Here is a 14,836-nt window from a genome sequence, read left to right on the forward strand (position 1 = left end):
GTGTGTGTGTGTGTGTGTGTGTGTGTGTGTGTGTGTGTGTCTGTCTGAGAGGCTCTAGACATTAAAGTGAATTTTAACAAGATATGACAACTGGCTGGTGGTATAGGGGAAACCTGCCAAGCTCAGACGCTGTCTCTCTGTGTGCCATCTCACCCTGTTTTCACAAGCTCTGGCCAATTATCTGCTTTCTCTGTCTGCTGGACTAGCTGACAGTCCCATATCTTCCACTATGAGTTCTATATGAACATTAATAATCAAAAAAGTCTGGAATTCATGACTGTCACAGTAAAGCTGCTCATGCTCACCGTATATGGCAAATGCTACTATATCAATCCCAAATTATTATGGAACCGAGTGGAGACAATGAGATGGTGCCACGGGGATTCTAAGGTGAGGGATAGTCTGGTCAGGAAAGCCAAAGTTACACAATTTCACAACATTTTGGCTCTTACAAACAATAAACAGTTATAGCTCATCAAAAAAATGGTAATTCAATAATACAGTATCAGCAAAACATGACAATGGACCTTAATCAAGGAATGCGTCATACTGAATTTCACACAGATGAAAACAAAGCAGTGAGGCAGGCCCAGACTTGCCATCGGGAGCACCGGGAGAATTGGCCCGCTGCCCTTTTTTTTTTTTTAGTTCCCTCTCCCGTCTGTTCCGTGCTTCCGTCAAAAGGTTCCGAACAGAACCGATGCGCGGGACTTGATGAAAGAGATAATATATAATATATAATAATACAAATAATATGAGTCACAGCCTAATAATTCAATAGTGTGTTCAGTATTAGAATACGCCCACGGAATGTTGGCTAAACTTCTGATGCATATGGCACACAAAAGTGGAAACACTTCAGGAGTTTCGAAGTTGTCATCGGATTGGTTGAATTATACAGGATTTCAGGGAGACGTGTGTGTCGCGTTCTGTAACGTTCTGCCTGGAAACAAAGATGCCCTGACGCCAAACCCCCTCACGAAAGAAGAAAGCCGTCGTGTTTACAACCGTGATGACGAGCTCTTATCAGGATCAACTAAACGCTGGATTTTCAAAAATATGTGAAATATTTAAAGTTCGCGGCACAAAATTCTTTAAAATACGTCAGAGAGTTTTACACACCGGTCTGTTATTGTGGCAACATTTCCACGCCCCGAAACATGACGCTGAAACGAAAGGGCTAAAGGCGCACAGTAATTAACATGATAATTAATAGATGGCTGACTTTTCCATTTGTTGACATGACATGGTTAGATTCAGATGGTAAATATCATATATTATGTTGGGTGTCCATATTAGAGATACTCACCATGTTTAGAATGAAACCATCATATTTAATATGATAATATGAAATATTCTTTTATTTTTCAAAATAAGCAGAAAATAGTACAAACTTTGCTAAAGTGATTGTTTTGAACAAATATTAACTTAGACATTATTAAAAAAAAAACATTATTTTAGCTGAAGTATTTGTATCAATACCGTGTGCCTTTTACCCCATGCTGGTGGGCCTTTTACCCCGTGTGTGAGGTAAAAGGCCCCTCTTGCCACCTCATACATTTATAAGATTTTTAAACAAAATAAACAACTTGAATTATTTATTTTTACACAAAATCTGTTGCTCCATTAATGTTCAATACAACGTATATATTTTTTTCTGCAATTATACATTTTAGGCGCAGTGAATGACACATTTTTTCTTAAGGTGGGCCTTTAGCCCCATTGTACCCCTACTAATTTTGACATTTAGGCACTTTAGAGAATGTGTTTTAATACACTACCAGTTAAAATGTTTTGATCAGTAAGATTTTTAATGTTTTTTAAAGAAGTCTCTTCTGCTCACCAAGCCTGCATTTATTTGATCAAAAATACAGAAAAAACAGTGATATTGTGAAATTTTTTTTATTATTTAAATTAACTGATTTCTATTTGAATATATTTTAAAATGTAATTTATTCCTGTGATTTCAAAGCTGAATTTTCAGCATCACTCCAGTCACATCCTTCAGAAATCATTCTAATATGCTGATTTGCTGCTCAAAAACATGTATTATTATTATTATTATTATTATTATTATCTTGAAAACAGAGAAGATTTTTTTTTCAGGTTTTTTTGATGAATAGAACGTTCAGAAGAACAGCATTTATCTGAAATAGAAGTATTTTGTAACATTATAAATGTCTTTATCATCACTTTTGATCAATTTAAAGCATCCTTGCTAAATAAAAGTAATAATTTATATAATAAAAAAATAATAAAAAAATACTTTTGGTATAGTGTATAATGTTACAAAAGCTTTTTATTTCAGATAAATGCTGATCTTTGGATCTTTCTATTCATCAAGCAGGGGCGTTTCCTCCTCCGAGGAAATAATAACGAAATGTATTTTGGAAAGTTCCATCAGCTGAACAGTCACACCCTGCGGAAACTACAAATTACAAACAAACATTACAAACCATCACCTATTAACCATTAAAAAATTGTTTCCTGTAGTGTGTTTAGGATTTAGTGGTTTTAACAAGCCACCAATAGAAGGTGACAAACAGAGACTTACAGGGACCATACAGTTTCCATTAAAACCAATACAATTCCCATTATAACCAATAAAACCATTACAAATTCTGTGATGGTTTCTTTTGTTTTTATTAGCAGGGTATGCCATTAAACTGTACATTTTGGTGAACAATCAACTAAAATTATTAGAATACTTTCATTAATTGACGTTTGGAGCATTTAGGCCTGGCAGCATTAATAGATAAACACAAACAGCATAGATTTCTTTAATAGAGTGCGTAATATGTCAGGCCGAACATGCAGCACGTGAGAGACACACATATTTCTGATTGGATTAGCAATCAGAAACTTTTGGAGTTCCCGTGAACTCCACCTGAGTGACGCACATAGTGAAGAAGACTACAGGTGGGTGATTCTTAGACTATGGGCACTTTTATGTTCTTTGGTCATATTTATAAAAATACATATAATTTTGGACAAATTCCTCTTTCTTAGTCAAACTAACAATAAAACCACCTTAAAAACTTTTTACTACCTTTCTATTATGATTTTTTTCATACTTTTCAACCTCCTTATAGGTGTCAAAATCACTGTTTTCTCCTTGTCGCACACCCAGACTTTTAAACTTCAACAATGAAAATACAGTTTAAAAATATGACTTATCTGGTAACTATTAATGTACCTGAATTAAGCACTAGTAAAATAATTAAAATACATAATAGTATTTAATGTGAGACCACGATCAATATTACTTTCTATACAAAATATAGCTGTCGCACAATATTGGTGTCATTTCCACCACAACACTGTAATGTCCCTTTAAAAAGTTTGTGTGAAAGATTGTTTAGGTGGTTTCTATGGAAATGTTCAGTGACATCAGAGCACATGTTGGACATGGAGGGAATTTAAATTTTCATCAACAACAAATCAAGAAAAATCAAGGTATATATTGCTTGATCAGTTAATATATTTATTCTACGTCATTTCCAAACATGCTGTACCTTCAAGGGTGTTTTTAAAAAGCTAAAAATTTTAAGTTAAATAAGAGTATTTTGCATACATGAAATGCTAAGTATTAATTCAAAGCTAATCAGTGAAGCTATCTTCAATTTTTTTCACAAAAAACTACAGAAATGTCATTTCCACCACACTGCCCTCTGTGGTGGAAATGACAGCATGTGGTGGAAATGACATTTATGGTTACAAACAAGTTTTTTTTTATTCAACTTCACAAGGATAAAAGTGCCCCTAGTCGAAGAAACGCCCAGGTATGAATTACAGTTATCTAAACGCATGATTTTAGTAAAAAAAAAAAAAACAGAGTAAATGAATAAAACCAAGAATAAAACCAAGTAAGCAGGCATGTCGCATTTGTTAAAAGTTTAAACAAGGTGTGTTTACCTTCTGCGTAGCTCTCCCTCATAGTGTCGTATATACCGATCTGTCTGGATAAACGCGGTAAGGTTTGGTAAACTCTCATCAGTGCTTGAATCCGACATTGCTGTGGCTCTCAGAGTTTTAATAGAAGCGATATATCATCTCTTGCGCAAAGGGGTCTGGTAGTCCGAATTTAAAGGAGGTTGGGAGCTTCTCTGGGAGCTTAGCAAACACACGACCAATCCACCTTGGCCTGTTGTGCAATCCAGTCAGCGCGCAAAGCAGAACAGGCCTCCTTTCATATAAAACACATTTCTTGGCTGGCAGCAAACTTGCCCTTGTCTCTCAGTGTTTGTGCTTTCATAAATACTTATTTCTGATTTTATTGCAGTAAAGTTTTCACTGTTAAGTCGATTGTACAGAATCACTTTTTTTTAGCTTTAGAATTCAAAATAATTTTGGCAATTTTTGTGTTTATTTACTTTCTTAGAGGGGAATTAGCGTAAGTAGTTAGTATTAGTTTTATTATTATTCATGTATATCTTATAAATAATATAAATATGTTATATGTATTATATAAATGTATTATTATATAAATATAACATATATTTTATTGAATTTTGATGTCTAAAACATGTTATGTTTATACAGAATGCCAATGACTTACAAACCGATTTCAAGATATGTGTACTTATCCAACTAACCTCCAGAAATGGGAAGGCAAACTACTGTCAGAATGATGTATGTAGTACTGTAAAGTCCCATGGCATGGACGAGAGCCAAAATATTTTATTAATATATCAAAAACTTATAATAGGCTTATCCTTTATGCTGTAACTCACTAGGGGGAAAAGTAAGGTAGTTAAGCTACTTTTTTTTTACCCTTTTCTCATCATAATGTACTCTGCCACTGGGTTTTGTATTTTATCATAAATAATTAGACTGCCCTCTTGTATTATTTTTTTTGTAAATTAGAAAACATGATATTCTTTCTGCTACCATTTTTACTTAGTTTTACAGTCATACACCTACACATACTCAAACAAGATCTACATACAGAGAACATATTCTGTTGACTTTCTGTCTTTGTCACACTCTAGACATTCTTCATTGAGATAAAACCTCAGTCCGCAGAAGTGTAATGCTGGAAATAAATGCACACAAGTGTATGGCCAGCTCAACCACGAACTGGATTTGAGCTTATGAGATCATAAAGCCTGGGGTCATAGGTCATCCCACTGTTTATTCAGCCCACACTGGGAATGATGGCAGCATCTGGATGAAAACGGCTTTGGGAACATAAAGAGTATTGTAGACATTTCCTCCATATATTCTCAGAAGCACAGAATGGGGTTCAGCTCCATTATGCATCAAGAAGAAAAATTGTTCTGTTAAATGAAAAGGCACACATCTTTTGCTACAAGCATTAGTGCTGTAATTTTCAGGAGGTATGATCAATGAATGAAGCTGTATTGTTGCTCCAGGCTACAGACTCTTCATAGTCCTCAGCCAGGTAAGCCTTTATTCATGCTGCATGAAGGCCATAAACTAGTCGTATTTGTCTTATATGTTATATATTTGTATAGGGTTGATATTTGAAATGAAAAGAGAGTCTTAAATCGATTTTGCTGTTGTGGCCCAAGACAAATATTATACCACATGTCCATATGCTTTTTTTTCTAGTTCCCTTCTGCCGTTTTGTATCTGAGGTGGCTCGCTCGCTCGCTCTCTTTGGCCCCTAAATGAGCAAAAAAAAAAGGAAGTGCTGTGATTTGTCTATCCTAGGCCCTTGAGATATACATTCTTACCTTTATTGTCTGCAGTAACTTTGCCTGGAGGAGGCGAGGTATTTCCTGACTGTTTTTCTGTGACTTGGAAAGTAGAGTGAGTTATGATGTTATGAAGAATATGCACACAAAGCACCTCACTCTCCCATTTCTTGCTTTTTCTCTCGGCGGCATAGTTTTCCCTGGTGAAATGCAGCGAGAGGACAAGAGGACAGCGCAAATTCCCTGGGTAGGGTTGCCGAGGCGATATAAAAGGGCCTTAGATCTGGTAGCGTGGTTATTATGGGCTGTGAATCGGAATCAAAAGGCCATTTTAGAGCTGTCACATGACTCATGGGGCCATGTTGCCACATCGCGTTGAAGACATTTCCTTCCAGCAACTTCCCTAGAGACAAGTCAAACAAGAAGACCGCACCCAGACACACTCACTCACTCAGACAGACTGAAACCCTTAGACATGGAGGACGAGCGATCCAGACAGACAAGCAGAGCCTCTGTGATAATTTAGTTTAAATTAAACGAACTCTTAAAATAACTCCCTCTTGAAGTCGTTTGATGTGACTAGTAATGGAGTAGTTCTCAGATCTCATGACATGTTTTTTCTGTAGTGGACCCCATTTTTGCAATCACTACATTATGTAGCTCAACGGTGCATTTACATGTCAAGATTTGCATACGCATGGTTGGATTTACATACATAACCGTGGATAAGTGGTCGAGGGTCACTTATTCTTCACATCAGGTTCTGACAAGGTCGTTAAACCAACATGTCCCCCTTGAAATTGAGACGTAGATTTACATAGCCATGTTATCATTGTGTTTGTTCATTTAAATGTATCACAAGGGAATGGTGGTTTTTAATAAAAACAAACACCATGCTGTCAGCGACAGATATGCAGCTTGTTTTAAGAGATATAATGTTTTTTTTTTTTTTCTGAGCCAGTTTGTCAATATCTCCTACACTAAACTGAAGCTAAACAATATCTGTATTATAATTAAAAACATTCTAATCTTTCATACTATTATCTGTAATGGGCTGCAGAACATTTGAATGTTATCCTTAATAATACTAAATAATTTAATATATATATGTGTGTGTGTGTGTGTGTGTGTGTGTGTGGTATTGGTATATGGTGTGTAGATTTCAGTCAAGCAACGATTTTATGTAGCCAAATTTTATTTGGCCTACAGCTTGTATAGCCAGTATCAGACAAAGTATGTGATCTGGATATCATTTTATAAATATGGATCTTAGCTCTTCTATTGCATCAGCGCTGTTGTTCTCTCCTTTGTGATGAATTCAATATCAGCAGGGGCTCAAGGTTGAAGGCGGTCAAATCCCTCCCGGTCCACAAATACACACGATAATCACTTGCTGGTTTATCCACCAGGGGGAGTATTCTATTCATTTTCATTCTCCACCTAACATTTCACCCCCTTTACTGCATTATTTATTTGTTTACCTTTATATATTTTTTGCAGTAATCAGAAAATATGATCAAACTGGTTTGTATTTATATCTAGCCTGAAGCTTTATTTGCTCTGTTGCAATACTATGATAGATAGATAGATAGATAGATAGATAGATAGATACATAGATAGATACATAGATAGATAGATCTATTGTTTGTCAATCACTGGAAGGTGGGAGTGTCTGTGTTTTTGCTTTTCAATTGCAAATGTACACACTTCACATTTAAATAATGTGAATTTGTTGTTTCACATCTTTCCATGTGTTTTAAGCAGAAGGCATATGTGATCACAAGCTCTGATAAGAAATGACAGGAGTTTATTGTTTATCTGTGGAGGTGTGCATGGATTTTGTGTTCACTGTTTTCTCTCGGTCACAGTCTGCTAGAGCTGCATGTGTTTGCGGTTGTAAATGTAAGCTGGGATAGATTTATAGAAAGGGATCAAGAGAGAAAAGGATTAAGCAGAATTTTGTATGCTGTTGAATCAGCCCTGTGAGGTAATTGATCTAAATCATCAGTGTCTCGAATTTGGCACCTTTATTGTGTTCTCTTTTTCTGTGACTTGTATTTCTTCTGTTTGATTAGTGATTTCCACTTTATAAACAACTTTACGGGGAACGTTTTTAATAATAATAATTTTTGGGCCCTTTTGTGTTGCACAACTTAAAAATGGTCTGTCTTTGTGCATTAATGTAAATTTACATGCATAAAAAAATTGGCGTAGAAACCACTTTCACTCATAAATTGCTAGTAAATTTCACAAACAATTAAAAATAAACCAATTAACACAATGAATTAAACATGCAGTTTTGAAATAGGAATACTGAAATAGTGTTTTCTTGTAAAACATACTCTAATAATCTTTGTTTTATTTACAAGTAGTGCTGTTAAATCAATGAATTGCGATTAATATATGTATATGTATATATAAATACACATGTATATATTTAAGAAATGTTTAAGTGGATGTATATCTTCATATTATTTATACATATATTGCATATATTTCTTGAATATATACATATAAATATACACAGTACCCACACATAAATGATGTAAACGTAAACTTTTATTTTGGATGTGATTAATCGATTTGACAGCATTATTTACAAGTTGGAAGAAAATCTTTTTTTTTTCTTCAATAGTGTAAATGTTTGTTGAGTCTTTTTAAAGCAGATGCTTCATGACATCCATGTTACATTAACTGACAGTCTTGAATAAATACAACAGAAAGTCAATACTTCCTTTTCTCTGCATCATCATCACTGTTGGTTGCTTCATGCATCCATGAGAAGTGTTTGTGTGAGTAATCTGGACATGTTTGCCAGGTTTCTTGTCCAGCATGGGACTTGAAATGAAACAGACAGGATGTGGATGATCAGGGCATATTGATTGATTTAGACCGAGCTCATGACACCTCCCACCCACCGTACTTCAGTTACAGTCACAAGTGCTGTGATTCACTGATCTGATGCATTTCAGAAGACAGACAGCACAGTCGATCTCCATGTTTGAGTGTGTGTGTGTGTGTGTGTGGTCACAAGGGAAAGGCTGCGAGCTTGTGATATTTTTTTTGTTTGTTTTTTACAGTTGAATCTGAATTTAATTGCCGAAAAAACACCATTGCTATGTATTGCTAGGATCTTGCTCATTATGCAAGTTCTGTACCATTCACATCACCAATCAGGACTGTATACATTTCCAACAAGTTTCCCAAAACAGTCTGCCATTGGTCAGCCAAACAGATGCCATAACTACAGTGTCTGTCTCTTAAAAGCATATTTCTTCAGTCAAAATGTGTAAGTTTACAAGTTTATTGATTGAATACATTTTTTTTATTGTCAGTTATTTCCCCAGGGTTCTTAAAATGCTAAAATGGATTTACATTTTTTTTCTTGTTTTCTTTACCTTCTAGCTCCCTTTCTTTTGCCATATACATGCACATACTCATACTTCTGTTTCTCAAGGCAGTGGTGTTTCTGTGGAAGGAGTGCTTGGTGGGTTGAAACTAAAGCAGCATGTCTTTGTAAACAGGACATGAATGTTCGACCATAATGAGAGTGGCCTACATTATTGGCATGACTCCTGGGTCCTTAGCATCTTTTTGCATGCTGGGTGAATGGGCTTGAACAGAGTCATAAATGGAGATGTACTGTACATAAAAGCGAAGAAATGCAGAAAACAGGCATGTATGTGAATGGATGTTTGGAGTTTGAATTTACGTGCAGTTATTGGATAACTGGTTATGAGAATGGCATTGCATGTACAATAGATGCATTTATTTTCTAATTCATTTTCTGGTTTGAAAGAAGCCAAATAACATTTCCCATTAACTGCTAATGCTAAGCTTTCCAATAATACAGCTAGGTTGATCAAAACAAGCAGGTGTTTATATCTCATAGTAGGTACTTTAATTAATATCTGAAAGAATTTCCTCTTCAAGTTTGGGCAAAACGCTTAATTTTTAATTGTGTACAACAAGGGATCTCTGCAGCTTGTTGTGTTCATAGAGCTATTTTTTATTCTTTCATTGTTTTTTGTTTTTTTATTTTATTTATTTTGTAACCGAGAACAGGAGAACAGACTGGCAGCTTTCAACTCTGAGTAGACATGCATTAGTATTGAGTCATCAGGCGAAGAGGAGCTGTGACACGGATGAGATGAGCAATGCATAGTGGAAAATGTTTTTAAAAGCCACCGGGCAGAAGTCTGAAGGCCTTCACGTTTCATTGACGCTTTCTAACAAAAATTCAAAGCAAGAAGATCAGATGGATACTGGCACATAATAAAATATCATACATTACAGCAGAAGTGTTCTATATTACTAAACAATCACAAATATCCATATTAAATAAACACCAAATAAAAAAGTACTGAACAATGTGAATGGATGATACTCGAGCCTCAAATCTTGCAGCATATTTGGGAGCAGCATGATGTTACTTTTCTATGCAATTGCACTTCCAGTTGCATAAAAAATACATATGGATGGGCAGAAAGCTATACCACCTAAGACCACAGCAACCTTATCGCAATGCACTAACCTCTCCATTAAATATAAGAGCTTGTTATATTTGTAATTCCATCGGGCAATATTAATAGCACAGATCTGACACAATTTTTATGCACAGCAATGTTGTTAATAACCCTGCAATATGTTCAATCAAAAAATGTAAAACTCAAAGTGTTGTCTCTTTAAATTTATACACCTGCATCTAATAGGAGCATGCAGAATTATGATGCCCTTTTGTCTACTTTGAAATAATATGTGTACAATCATAAAGATGGAAAGTTATATTGAAATATTAAAATATTTCTTTCACGCACTCTAGCACTTTAAAAAATTGTTGCTAAGATTGTATGTTTGACATTAGAGACCATTGACCATCATGTTCAGAGTTTTCTATTAGTCTGCTGTGGTACATTTAAAAGATGTCATTAGCTGTCTGTTTGACCCTTGAATCAAAGACGATTTAAATCAGAAGTAAAAACATGAACCAGACTTCTCAGTTTAAAGGCGTTGAGGGGGAAAGAGGGTTAAAGGGCTCTTTCAGGTCTTTGTTTTCTTTAAGATAAGTTTGAGAGAATTAACTTTCAGCTTAAGGTGAGTTCTGTCTGTTTATGCATTTTTGTTTCAATTGACTTACATTTATGGATTTGGCAGAGTTATCCAAAGCTACTTAAAAAACAAATTGCTATACCCTACTAAGCTACCATTATCAGAATACATTCCCTGGTAAACAAACCTTGGCTTGCCAGTACTGAAGTTTCAATCTTCTCCACAACAGTTCAGGTCACATTTGAATTTTGAACATCTTCTCACTAATGTGACCACTATACATTTTCACACGTGACCTCAGAAGCATCACTCTCATCGCCTGACTGTGATGGAACTCTCACAGCCTCCTTGTGAACTTACTTCATGATGTGTTTAATGGATGTTTCAGATCCTGTTTTCTGGTCTGGGATTACATAGATTGAAGCTACATTAGAGAGCGGGCAGATAAACAGTGAGATTTTAATGCATTTATATTAAAGCATCAATGGCCTCATTAAAGGAAGATGTTTCCTGTGATATAAACATTTATGTTCATAATGTCTGTTCTGTGTACTGTATATATTGGAATCATAATTTAATTATGAAATAGCTGAAATTATTTCTGTTTTCTCAGAAGGTCAGCTCACTAAATTGCTTCACAGATGCTAAAAATTCTAATTGCTTTGAGCGATTCTTTAATGTAAATGGTAAAAATTGATGGTGGTGGGTTGGTGGGGCTTGGCAGTTGGGGGGAAGGTGTTCAGATGATGGTGGGATGGTACTGGGATTGGTGGGATGATCATGGAATGGTTGTGGGAGATTAAACAGAGCTACATGTATTGCAAAAATGTGTTTGTGTGTGTAAAGCAAAATATTTCCCGCAATATATAAGCTGTGCATGCTAATCAGACTAAATTCTAGTTATGAAAAACAAGTGCGGGTGTTAACAAATCGGTATACTTGACATTAGTGACACACACAATAGCTAACATTAGTCACACAAACTTGCATGATTTACTCCATTATAAAGACTTCAGAAGAAACAAACTAAAAAAAAAATAATCTTGATCTTAATTGCGATCATCATGTATTTATTTAGAACAAAAAAAACTTGTTCAAGAGCTCTATACAGACATAAGATTCAGTGTTTGCCATTAGTGACTCAGTCTCTCAAGTGTGTATTCTCATTTAATTTCACAAAATCACTTCAGTTTTAAACGAGGTGGCGGAATGGCCTTTAGCTTACAAATAATTAGCTTGCCACCTATTTGGCTCTGAAAAATCATGGTGACTTGCGGAAACTGAGGGTTTACTGACAGAAACGCAACACATCCGGAGGAAAATCTTCAAGAAAAGCAATTAAGAGTCTTTTAATGTGCTTCAGCTTTCACAGAGCTGAACTATAGATCACGTTGACCTTTATCAAGGCACATGGTGTATATTTTAGATGACATGGTTTTAACTTCATTTTCAGGCAGTTATCGTACAGTTCCGCTACGGAGCGAAATTACAAAGGGGTTGATTTGCTGCTTCAGTGTCAGAGACGAGCTCTTAGATGATTATGAGATTACCTCAGATTCTCTCACGGGTTGCAGGCACACAGAAGCATACACATTCTGAGAAGGAGGTCTTTGTGAACTAGATTGATTATGTTTTTATATCTTTAGAGTTTACTTCCCAAAAAAATTGTCTCTCTGGATCTTTTTTTACATTTTATCAGAATTGTTAATGCTGGAAAAACTGTAGTTGCACAGCACTGATGTGCCAGTAGTTATCTACTGTTGTTGAAGTAAAGCTGTGTGATTACTCTCAATTGTCTTAACCTTACATATTTACCTTATATATTAACTTATATATATGTATGTTGAAATTTTAAAAAAGAGGTTTTATGAGTACACCCAGTCCCTTTAAGGCAAGTCTGTTCACTTTTTGGTTATGCCTCCAGGCAGCTATTTTTTATGCAGGCAACAAACTCCCAACTACAGTCCTTTTATACTTGAATGGAGAAAGCTTACATTCTATTACATGCTGTTCTATCACTGGTTGATAGACAATAAAGTTTTTATGAATCTTGAATCTTATATTTCAATAGTTCAAGTCAACAATAAAATTAGATATTAAATATTCTTTAGCTCGTTTTTTTTTTTTAGACTTGTTGGCATTCAATCGAGCTTTAAAATTTTGATCCTGTCAATCATGAATTTAATAGCAAACATTTTTTATTTATTGTTTATGTATTGGCTTAATCCTATAATCCAGTCCTTTTTTGAATCAGTTGATGGTTTAAATTAAAATCTTCTGTTTTGACAATAATGTAACAACAACGGTGGTATTTTTTCAGCCTTTCTTCTTTTGAAAGTCTTGAGTCATATCATGAAATCTGTGGCTTATAAAATAGCTTGCTTAAATTAATTTCACTTAAATTTGGCCTTCCCAGAAGGAGAAAGTAGTATTAAAGCAATTATAACTTCAATAATATGTGTGAAAGTTTACCAGATCTGCTGTTCCTGTATGTGTGTAGCACCTTCCGCTCTGCACATTCTTCCAAAGGATCCTTAGACACGTGGTTGATGTTTATTTTTAACAAATTCCCTTTTTCTTATCCTAATGATTTATTTAGCACTTTTCACTACAGATTGTTGTGTGATGCTGTCACATATACTGTACAAGCTGTGCAAAGAAGCATGAGAGAGATAGTTATATTGAATCTGACAACCAGCCATGTGCGAGTGGCTCCAGTTACCCAAACAAGGCATTTCTTAAAGGCACAGCAGTGAGAGAAAAAGAAAAAAAGTCTGTTTAATTGTAAGGGTATGGGAGAGGTTGTAAAATGGTAAAGAAAACTCAAATACAACTGATTTGGCACACAAAAAATTTCTGAACATAATTGTTTTGTAGCTTTTTTTCAATGCATGGTTTTTCTGTCCAACACTACAATGAATGACCCATGACTGGTCTTGACACATCAGAAACCACACAAAGTATGGTAACCATATTCCTTTATTTTTCCAAGATATATTCTCTTTCAGATGTAAGAGTGACCCCTTCCACAGACCGACAGGAGTCCAAGTCCCCTTGTTCAGTTCAGAGATTGCCATATAGATAAAGGGACTTTCAGCCTGACAGGGCAAAATTCTTCTCCAGATGCTTAGATCTGAGAGGTGAAAGACAAAGCCAACACTCTAATTCAAAGATTTTAAAGATCATCTTAAATATTTATTAACCCCTTTTGGCTTCCTGACATTTATATGGACATCAAAGAAGTCAGTCTCCAGCACAAACAGTGGAATAGAATCACCGCTGATCTAGTGAATTTTCCTTAGGTTATTCTGTCTGATGAAATTAATTCAGTATCTTTGAATTCAATGGCCGCAGTGGTTGTGTCAGTCATTGTAGGCTTTGCGCTGTTCTTGAAGACAACATGGGATAAAATTTGCTATTTCAGATCTGCAGATCATTTGAAACAGGCGTCCTTTGTCAGTTCTGGTCAATGGAATGATGGAAACAGGGCTGTGTTATTATGTTATACTGAAAGCTTACCTTTGCAGATGCAAAAGTCTCTTGAGAAGATCTAGTGTACATTTTCTTTTTGACAAGCTGTAATCAATTTCGCCAGAACCGCGGTTTTCAGAGATTACTTATATGAAGTTCACTAGAGAGGGAGTCAAACAATATCTTTTCTCTGGCACTTGCAAAAAGGATAGATGAAAAGGTTCCAGGAACTTTTCAGGAGCAAATAGCCTGAAACTTACTTGCAAAAACCTTGAAAATTTTTCAAAAGGACAAAAAGGCTTTTTAATGCAATCAGAGGGCAGAGTTACAACTGCCTTAGAAATTCCTATGGAGTACCAGGTTCTATACAACAAATGAGTAATTTTCATTAGATGACTGGAGATGTATTGATTTCTGTCTCTGTTGTTTTTTCGCAAAGACTTCTGTCGAGCAGCTTCCTTTTGTGATGTCTTTTGCATTGAATGCCCTTGCCTCTCCGTACCTTGTTCTCTATCCTCTTCAGTCCTGTCCCTTGTGAACTAATGTGAACTTTTAAAAAGAACTAGTCTTCTCTACAGCGCCCTCTTTACATGCTCTGACAGTATACAGACTCAAAGGAGCCGCTGACTTGGGTTTTTAAATTGACTTGTACGATG

General features: G+C 35.5%; 1 protein-coding gene across 1 annotated transcript in view; it reads right to left on the reverse strand.

Moving 5' to 3' along the window:
• The window catches only part of LOC107720547 (1,4-alpha-glucan-branching enzyme), a 146,815-nt gene extending 142,802 nt beyond the window's left edge, over positions 1 to 4,013 (reverse strand). The window contains 1 exon segment of the mRNA XM_074560110.1: positions 3,916 to 4,013. Coding sequence (XP_074416211.1) covers positions 3,916 to 4,013 — 98 coding nt within the window.
• Between the last annotated feature and the right edge of the window lie 10,823 nt (positions 4,014 to 14,836).

Source organism: Sinocyclocheilus rhinocerous, unplaced genomic scaffold, assembly GCF_001515625.1.
Source record: "Sinocyclocheilus rhinocerous isolate Xijiao unplaced genomic scaffold, SAMN03320098_v1.1 scaffold603, whole genome shotgun sequence".
NCBI classification, from domain to species: domain Eukaryota; kingdom Metazoa; phylum Chordata; class Actinopteri; order Cypriniformes; family Cyprinidae; genus Sinocyclocheilus; species Sinocyclocheilus rhinocerous.